The sequence below is a fragment of the Periplaneta americana genome, chromosome 4 (assembly GCF_040183065.1).
Source record: "Periplaneta americana isolate PAMFEO1 chromosome 4, P.americana_PAMFEO1_priV1, whole genome shotgun sequence".
Classification (NCBI taxonomy): domain Eukaryota; kingdom Metazoa; phylum Arthropoda; class Insecta; order Blattodea; family Blattidae; genus Periplaneta; species Periplaneta americana.
The window spans coordinates 203,681,879-203,692,271 of NC_091120.1; the positions used below are offsets into that span (position 1 = coordinate 203,681,879).

At 39.1% G+C, this 10,393-nt stretch overlaps 1 protein-coding gene across 3 annotated transcripts in view; it reads left to right on the forward strand.

Moving 5' to 3' along the window:
• The window catches only part of LOC138698653 (glutamate receptor ionotropic, kainate 2-like), a 58,275-nt gene that overhangs the window by 31,214 nt on the left and 16,668 nt on the right, over positions 1-10,393 (forward strand). For all 3 annotated transcript variants that reach the window (XM_069824790.1, XM_069824791.1, XM_069824789.1), the window contains exons 7-10: positions 3,207-3,356; positions 7,134-7,358; positions 8,868-9,068; positions 9,534-9,618. In XM_069824790.1, coding sequence (XP_069680891.1) covers positions 3,207-3,356; positions 7,134-7,358; positions 8,868-9,068; positions 9,534-9,618 — 661 coding nt within the window. The remainder of the gene's footprint in view (positions 1-3,206; positions 3,357-7,133; positions 7,359-8,867; positions 9,069-9,533; positions 9,619-10,393) is intronic.

Consider the following 10,393-nt stretch of genomic DNA (forward strand, 5'->3'; position numbering starts at 1 on the left):
TGCGGGGGGCAAAGGCTAATTGAGATTTCCCGATCTCTGATAGGGTCAAACATCCTGATAGAATTAATATTTAACCCTTGCCGTGACTTTCGGTGAAGTCCGGAGGGCCCAATTAGTCAAATCCACTCTCCTCATCTCCACGCTTGGGCCCCCTGGAATTTAATAAGATGCGAAAGAGATAGTGGTGTGCGGAAAGCAACGGGATGTTATCGCATTTAGGCCTATCCTTCCCAAGAAAAACTGCAAACATGAACAAAGGAAGCTTTAAATAGAAGAAGGATCTTCTGCGGACCTCTGGAAAAAGAACTAAGGAATAGACTAGTGAAGTGCTTTGTGTGGAGTGTGGCATTGTATGGGGAAGGAACATGGACATTACGACGAAATGAAGAGAAACGAATTGAAGCATTTGAAATGTGGATGTGGAGAAGAACGGTGCGTGTGAAGTGGACAGATAGAATAAGAAATAAAATTGTGTTTGAAAAAGTGAGTGAAGAAAGAATGATGCTGAAACTGATTAGAAAGATAAAAAGTAACTGGTTGGGTCTCTGGTTGAAAAGAATAATAGACGACATTAGGATATGTGGATCATATGCGGAGACTAAGAGGAAGGCAGAAAATAGGATAGATTGGAGATTGCTGGGTTTGCAATGAAAGACCTGCCCATGGACAGAACACTTATATATGTATGTTCAGAATGCCTGGAATATCGTGTCTAAAACAGTCGCTATTTGCAAAGACTAATCAATTCCATGCCCACTCGACTGCAAGATGATCGAGATAAGAGAAAGATAGACTAAATATTGAATTGTGGCTTTTTGTTTTGTTTTTTGAACGCTTAATTGTTTGAATGTTTTAAGGCCGATGCCAGTAAATTTGTTTTGTTTATGCCACGAAAGATATTTTTATTGAGAATAAAATCTTTTTTCTTTCCATTTGCAGCCACAATATCATAATGATAAAGTCATGGCATAATATATTAATGAACCTGATGTTAATTACTAAAATAATCGTAAAAGAGAAAGGAGCCATTATGTATAGTTTGTCTCTCTCAAAAACAGAACAAAAAAGAACATAAAAAGCACGTGGTTGTAGTCGAACGCAGGACCTCATGAATAAGAGGCCTGAACGCTATCATTATGCTATCGATAACACACAGAATACTTCAATTATAACTGTAGATATCAGGCAATGTGGTCCAACAACATGTAACATCGCCTGTCTCCGAATTGTAGCGAAGATACCCGAAAGGAACTTTGTTTCAGGAGAGCGGCCACTTTTTCTTTTGACAGCTGTACATGGGAGTATAATATTAAAATGGATTTGAGGGAGGTGGGATGTGAAGATAGAGACTGGATTAATCTTGCTCAGGATAGGGACCAATGGCGGGCTTATGTGAGGGCGGCAATGAACCTTCGGGTTCCTTAAAAGCCATTTGTAAGTAAGTGAGTGAGTGAGTGAGTAAGTAAGTAAGTATTATTTCTCTTAAAAGAACAGATTTGGGTATTTTTATTCAGATTTGTCTGTTTCTCCATTGCAAATCATCACATTTATGAAAAGACACTTTTCAGCATCTGATATCTATTCTCTGTGCAAAAGGTAGAAGTGGTGAGTGTAGAGGGGAAGGAAGGAAACCATAAAATGAAATTTATCGAAATGTTAGATGGACTTATTATATGAAACCTCAGACTTGAGAAATAATAAGAACAGCAAGAGTTATTGTTGTAGATTTTATCTGTATATAACTGTTGTTTATGAATCGAGTGGCTAGCAAGTGATGCAACAACAACGGTCAGGGTTGTCATCTTCACTGTACTCCTCTGTCATATTCAGCGTTGCCAAGAAATGTAAAAAAGATAGCTCTCAGGAGTGTAACACCACAACAACAAAGAATAAGCAGTTCTAAGATAACGATAATTTTTCACTTTTCTTCTACATAATTCTGCTATAATTGTAAAAAAAGGTAAAGGTATCCCCATCACACTCCATAAAGGCACTTTGGAGGCATGGAGGTAGAGCCCCATGCTTTCCATGACCTCGACACTAGAATGAGGTGGTGTGGTCGGCACCATGCTCTGACCACCTTTTACCCCCGGGAAAGACCTGGTACTCAATTTTATAGGAGGCTGAGTGAACCTCGGGACCGTTTTGAAAATTTGGCAACGAGAAAAATGCCGTCACCACTTGAGATCGAACCCCGTACCTTCCAGTCTGTAGCCAGCTGCTCTACCAACTGAGCTACCCGGTATAATTGTATATTTCATATTGGAGTGAAAATGGCAAGTTGCAGCCGATTTAAGTGAACACTATATTTTAACGTTTTGGTGGCTACTTCATCCACACACAACCCCCAGAATGTCTGGAGGACCACACCTGCTGTTGGTCGATGGGTCCATTGGACCTAGCTGGGAGATCTTGTTGATCACCAGCTTTCCCTCCTTAAGCCACTGGAGGACGATTTTAGTGCCATAGCAGGTCAGCACTAGGAACAGAAAAGTAGAAAGAGGAGGAAGGAAAGGGAAATGAACCCCTAGGCCTCGAATGCTCTAATGCCGTCGGGGTCGAAGAAAGTAAGAGTTCAGTCAGAGGACTGGATAGGAAAGGGTAAAGAGGGAATTAGGTATTGAATAGAGGAAAATTATACCAAATTCAGTCATTAACTCATCAAGCTGACCAGTGCTAATGGATGAGTAGCCCCTCCCTTTAGTTTAGCTCGTAAAATTATGCTTACTAACAGATGCACCACGGGAAGGTAGGGATGGGACATTGGGTATTTGTCCAGGTTGGTTCCTTAAAGCCTTCAATGGGAAGGATTAATGGCTCTCCCCCCTGTATCCGACAGATACCCTTTTGCAGTCAACTGAGCTACCTGTGCAATTCAAACCAAGAAATGGATTCTGAACACGTCAAAATCTGTGCTTCAGTGGCTGGTCATGATAATATCTTTGAAAAATATTGGAGTGCAAGAGGTCAAATGACTTTATTGTCAAACGCCTGGCATTAGAAAACAACAACAACATAATTGTATATTTTGTAATTGTAATTTTATTGTAAGTATCAAGTAACTTATACAATGTAAATTTTCATGATTATTGGGTAATGTTTCCACGTATTCTGTTTTTTATTGCTGCACCAATTGTGTATGACTGCACACTAAAACCCTAACAGTCAACTGTAGACTGCACAGGGCATTAATTTGTGTACGGCAGGTGAGCATGGCGCTGATCCACGACGCCGTGCAGCTGTTCGCACGTGCGCTGCGCCGCCTGGACTCGCCCTTGGTGGACATCAAGCCGCTCAGCTGCGAGTCGAAGGACAACTGGGGCCACGGCGCTTCCCTCATCAACTTCATGAAAGACGTAAGCACCGCGGGTTGCATGCAGCTGACGGAGAGACAGAAAGAGATGCAGTTCAGCATTTTCCCAATTACCTTGAACTACCGGAGTTTAAAATCATTCTCCAGATTGTCAACATAGCATACCTTTGAATAGTGCTGTTCTTCAATGATATTCTTTGATGTTGATCACTGAACAACAAATTTTTGTGCCCTAAATCTGAATTTAAAGTCCAAATTTCCCCATCACGTAGGGGAGGTTGCCCTAGTAACGGTCACTTAAGCATTTATCATTATTTGAGGTGTATCTGTTCATGAATTTAAACAAAATTAAAATCTAAGATACGGGATAACATGAAAAATAAGTCAGTACAAGAATTGTATCAAATAACTTACGTTTAATTATCCATGATTTAGTGTTTCCTAAACTGTTGAGATAATGACATTAAAAAAACTGTTCCCAGTACCGATCACGTTGGTTTACATGGAAAAACAAAGGTATGACTGAAGAGTTACACAAAATTTAAATGAAAATAATACAATTATGTCTATTCTCTTGATATGTATCACTCTTAGGCATTTCTTGCAATTCTCACATACAAAATAGACTATTTGGTCACTGTCTGCACAACTTACACGAGCCCAACCACAACACTTGCAAACGGCACCCAATCCTCCTCAAAGGATTCGCCACTAATAATGCATTCAGTTTCCTCGGTATCAGTGTCTTTTTTGTTGACTTCATTTTCATTCCCAAACTGAAGTTCACGTTTGTTGACTGAGCACAACGCAGAGAAAAGTCGGGATGCCGCTTTATAAATCCCCGATAAAACTTGTTCCCTGCAGTTTTCTTTATTTTATTGAATCGGTGGGGCAATTTGAAATGCTCAGCCAGAGCACAGGCTAGCTTTAAGAATTCAGTTTTATTTACAGGCAAGAAACAGCTATCAAGATATTTGAGATACGAAACAAGTTCGCCCTCTAGTTCATCATGAAAGGTTTGTTTAAACCTTCTCATTGAGGGTGCAATTTGAATGCATTTCCCCTTTTTAAGAGCACATACACGGTCACTCAAAGTGCTCACAGAAGCGGGCAGCTGCTTCCCTCAAAGTCAATTTTCCCGCCATCACACCATTAACAGCTATTTTCATGTTTTTTTTTTTCATCCCATTTTCCTTTCTTGGTTGCTGCCATCTTGACAATAATCCCTGAAATGTACAATAAGTTTACTATAGTTGTTACGAGACGTTCTGCATGACCGGTATTAGGAACAGACATAGTGACCGGCACTAGGGCAAGAAAAGGGTTATAAAGATAATGACAAATGAATTATATATAACGAAATTTTTCGTAATGTAAGCACATTAAATCATTGCTTAGGTATGTTAAGTATATAATAAAATATAATAGATAAGAACAACTCACCTAAACACAATCAGTAATGGTCCAAACAACCCTATGCGAGAAACCAAGTTCCATTGTCACCGGCTACCACTTCATAACGGGTTGCTTCTCCTATATAGCTTATAAATGTGTAACTACCTGGTGACCGGTATTATGGCCTGACCGATAATAGGGCAACCTCCCCTACCATTTTCCGGGGAAAATTAATTGAATTTTTTTACGACAAAACTTATTTGTTTTTAATTTTTCACTGTTTCTGATAAAATTACAACACACTTCGGATTCAAAATGCCTCATAATACTTGAAAAATGTGTACTGGACACAAAAATGATGTTACATAGTTTAAAACACCACAACAATAAAAATATTTCATGCGTATAATGAGAAAAATCTCGGAATTTTAACTTACATTTAAAATAATTTTCTGGATGACTTCTGCAAATCTAATCATTCAGGTAAAGCTTCCTGTAAAGCAGATTTGAATAATTTCAAGGGAAAAATTGTTCCGGGGCCAGGTATCGATCCCGGGACCTCTGGTTGAACGTACCAGCGCTTTGCCAACTGAGCTACCTGGGAACTCCACCCGACACCGTCTCAACTTTTCCCTTTATATCCACACAACTCGCGTGGGCTGACGAAACGCCAGAGACCCACATCGAGTGCACACAAACTCTGTGTGACTTGAAATTGTGGTTTTCTGTTAACGTACACAGTGACGTATATATTATGCAAATCTAATCATTCAGGTAAAGCTTCCTGTAAAGCAGATTTGAATAATTTCAAGGGAAAAATTGTTCCGGGCTCAGTTGACAGAGCGCTGGTACGTTCAACCAGAGGTCCCGGGATCGATACCCGGCCCTGGAACAATTTTTACCTTGAAATTATTCAAATTATTCATTTTGGATGACTTCTGCTTATAACTAGACCCGGGACTGTATTTTACAAGGAGCCAACAATAGTCTGCAAGCATGCTGGATGATGATCTTCCTTTATATCGCCTTTCCATTTCAGATATTTCTTGATGAAATCTTTCCTCATACTTGTCGCTTACTGCTCCAAAATTAGGAGGAAAGAAATCCAAATAAGAGTATAAAAAGTGTATTTTGAGGGACATATTACACTCTACTTTGTCATATGGACTTAACATGGTTTCCACAACAAGTTCTATGTAGTTGTCCGCCCAAGAATTTCAAAGGAAATTTGAGCAAATGTCTTTGAAACCGCGCCATGCCATTCTTTCTCTAACGGAAAGTTTTTACTCAAACAAAGGATCAGCCATTACTTTGTGAATTTGTGGACCGATGAAAATGTCCTCTTTTAATTTTCCTTCACTTAAGCTGGTAAACTTTTCCTTTAAATATTGAAAACCAAATCCTTGTTAGTTCATTGCATAGACCTCACTTTGAACTGTTATGAAATTTACTTAATAGAAGGGACCAATATCTGTTTATTTATTAGAAGTACTAAATAACTTGCCAACAACCATAACAAACCGGAAATAAGTCATAAACTCATAAAATGCATTAGCTTTTGTTTTGGTTTATACCCCCAGATGTTTCATAGGGGAGCGCTTATCGAAAAGTGAAATAATAGTATATCTTACGTGATATGAAAATTAAAGTTATTATAAATGTTTTTTTCATTTTTGTCTTTTATTTTCTCCATTTTGTGCCAAGACGTATACAAATATATGCTAAGGGAACTTTCTTGTAATGTGGAAGAAATTTGTTAGAGGCTGATTTGGCAGATTATAGCCCTTATTATTTTCTCAGTACAGAAAATATGTGATGCCGCAAAAAATCCATTTAGAGATGTTTGGAGAAATACAGTTATCCATTTTCTGGTAAAAAGGTAAAGGTATCCCCTTGACATGCCATGAAGGCACTTGGGGGGCATGGAGGTAGAGCCCCATGCTTTCCATGACCTCGGCACTAGAATGAGGTGGTGTAAAGGTAAAGGTATCCCCGTAACATGCCATGAAGGCACTTGGGGGGCATGGAGGTAGAGCCCCATGCTTTCCATGACCTCGGCACTAGAATGACGTGGTGTGGTTGGCACCACGCTCTGACTGCCTTTTATCCCCGGGAAAGACCCGGTACTTAATTTTATAGGAGGCTGAGTGAACCTCGGGGCTGTTCTGAGAGTTTGGCAACGAGATAAAATCCTGTCACCACCTGGGACCGAACCCCGGACCTTCCAGTCCGTAGCCAGCTGCTCTACCAACTGAGCTACCGGATATTGAAAAAAAATGGTTTTGGGCATGCCATTTGTCTGTCCTTCTTTCTACAACAATTTATGTCATTGGCTTCCCCTGACATTGTCATTTCACCACTGCTCCACTATCTCATGGCAGTTGTAAAGAACTCTGTGAGTCATGGCGCTGCTCCATCTCTGTAGGGGCAGAGCACCCTGCGAGGACTGACGGGCATCGTGCAGTTCGATAACGAGGGTTTCCGCTCCAACATCGTGCTGGACATCATGGAGCTCACAGAGGTGGGGCTGATGCGCGTGGGGTCCTGGAACTCCACCGAGGGGCTCAACATCACGCGGGCCATGCCCCCCAGCGTGGCCCACGATAGCGACAGTCTCCAGAACCGCACCTTCATCGTGCTCACTGCCTTGGTCAGTCACTTAGTTAATTCATTTTTACTAATTTATTTATTTATTTATTTAGAAAGTTATACAACACAGAACTGCACGCATTGTATTCTTCACCTGACATAATTAGGAACTTAAAATCCAGACGTTTGAGATGGACAGGGCATGTAGCACATATGGGCGAATCCAGAAATGCATATAGAGTGTTAGTTGGGAGACCGGAGGGAAAAAGACCTTTAGGGAGGCCGAGACGTAGATGGGAGGATAATGTTAAAATGGATTTGAGGGAGGTGGGATATGATGATAGAGACTGGATTAATCTTGCTCAGGATAGGGACCGATGGCGGGCTTATGTGAGGGCGGCAATGAACCTTCGGGTTCCTTAAAAGCCATTTGTAAGTAAGTAAGTAAGTATTTATTTATTTACTTATTTTTCTTCCATTCATCTATTTATTGATTCACCTTTTCCTTCACTATCTCTCGCTATTAACTTATTAATTGCTTTAATGAGTTTATTTATTTCTTGTTAATTCATTAATTCCTTTGTCGTCATTTAGACTTCAGAATTTAAACAAACTTTCCTGTTCTGATTCCATGTCTTATCTTGGATGTGAATGACCAATATTTAAATAATTGATTAAATGGCGATCTTACTCGTGTTAATTATGTAAGCATGTGCGGCTTACAGCTGTTTCGGTGCTTCTTCGCACCATCCTCAGAGCCTACTAGATCTCAGCGTCATCTCGAACTTCGCTGCATGTTGTGTGGGTGCGTTCGATTGTTGAAAAGTGTTGAAATGTGGTGTCAAATAGTGTGTGTGTTCTGAAATTGATGTGTGAGAATTTCATCAATGTGTGTTTTGGTGTGTCTGTATATTTCATATTGTTCTAGTGTGCAGACACCCTGATCAAATTCTCAACACACAGATCAATTTCAGAACACACACACTCTATTTGACACCACATTTCAACACTTTTCAACAATCGAACGCACCCACACAACAGGCAGCGAAGTTCGAGATGACGCCGAGATCTAGTAGGCTCTGAGGATAGTGTAAAGAAGCACCGAAACAGCTGTAAGCCGCACATGCTTACATAATTAACACGAGTAAGATCGCCATTTAATAAATTATTTATATTCAAGTGTTAAAAGTAGTGTACGAAAGATTCAACATGGACCAATATTTCTTTCGCCACGAGGTTTAAGTTTTATGGATACCAGATAGTGTGAGCCATAGCCAGACTGACTTCTGCGACTTTTTGAGGGGAGGGGGAGACGAGAAATATCCAATTTTAGCGATTTTATGGTCTATAGCACATGTATAGGTGGAAACTGGGACTACAGAACTGTCCAATAGAAAAAATTTGAAAGTGGAAAAGTCTGTGTAAGGTAACGTTAAACATTTGGATTAAATTGTCAATTTCTTGTGGTTTGTTTGAATCGAAATTTAATACGCATTGCATTTTCACAGTGTTTATTTCATTTAACAACAAATAAGTAACTGAAGTGGATAACGCAGGGTGTTTGTTGCAGTCTGAGCCATACGGCATGCTGCGTCGCTCCAGTGAGTCGCTGACGGGGAACGACCGCTTCGAGGGGTTTGGCATCCAGCTGATCCAGGAGCTGTCCCTGATGCTGGGCTTCAACTACACCTTCCAGCTGGAGCAGGCCTACGGTTCATACAACAAGGAGACGGGGGAGTGGAATGGGATGATCAGGGCCCTGCAGGATAGGGTTGGTAACATTGCTTAGTTTGGTGTCATTAGTTAGTTTTATTTCGAGTTTTCAGTTTCACGTTTTTGTTGTTTAGTTTTTTATTTTTTTATGCTAATAAATATGGGAAATGCGTGTTATTATTGTTGAGAAGCTTTTGTCATCTAGTCTGCTGTCAAAAAATCTGAAAGCAGCAGAACTTGATTGCCCACTTGATCTATGTCTATTCTAAAGAGTCGTGAATTTGTGTACAGTAATAGTTCATATTACGTTGCGTTGTCAGTTCTCTAGTACCAGTACTGGAGTGTAACTCATGAAATGTTACGGACAAGTCGAGAAACTCAGCTGACAAAGCAGAGAATCGCAATAGATGAGTGGACATGCCAGTGAACTATAATGTCTGCTGTCCTGCGATTTGCTGCTGGACAAGATAACGCCTGTATTGTATAGTGCACGCATGTTGACAGCTGCTGTCGTCTGTTGCAGAAAGCCGACCTCGCCATCACAGACCTCACCATCACATCCGAGCGAGAGGGTGCTGCTGACTTCACAATGCCCTTCATGAGTCTCGGTGAGTACACAGTGTACTGTACACAATTATGTAATGTAGCTTGTTTGTACATACATACGTATGTACTGTACACTGACAATAATAATAATAATAATAATAATAATAATAATAATAATAATAATAATGGTGATGATGATAATGATAATAGTAATAACAATGGTGATGATAATGATTTAACAATAATAATAATAATAATAATATTAATAATAATATTACTAATAACAATCAATCTTCTTAATGTATCCAGCTGTTTGCTGACAACATAAAGTCCACTATATTCCACTATAGTCTACTCAGTTGTTGTTTTTCACGAGAAATGAGGGGTACTGTGATCGGTGTTCAGTACCCACATAAGCTGCATTACCACCAACGCAGTCCCACTATATTTTTCACTGTTTATATTCATGGAATCCCTCAGTGTAAAATTCTCCGGAGGCAAAATGATAATAATAACAATGGTGATAATGATAACAATATTAATAATAATAGCAATAATAATAATAATAATAATAATAATAATAATAATAATAATAATATCAGTGCTGGTGATAATGATAATAATAATAATAATAATAATAACAATGGTGAAGATGATAATGATAATAGTAATAACAATGGTGATGATAATGATTTAACAATAGTAATGATGATAATAATAATAATAATAATAATAATAATAATAATAATAATAATGGTGATGATGATAATGATAGTAGTAATAACAATGGTAATGATAATGATTTATTTATTTATTTTATTTATTTATTTAGAATAT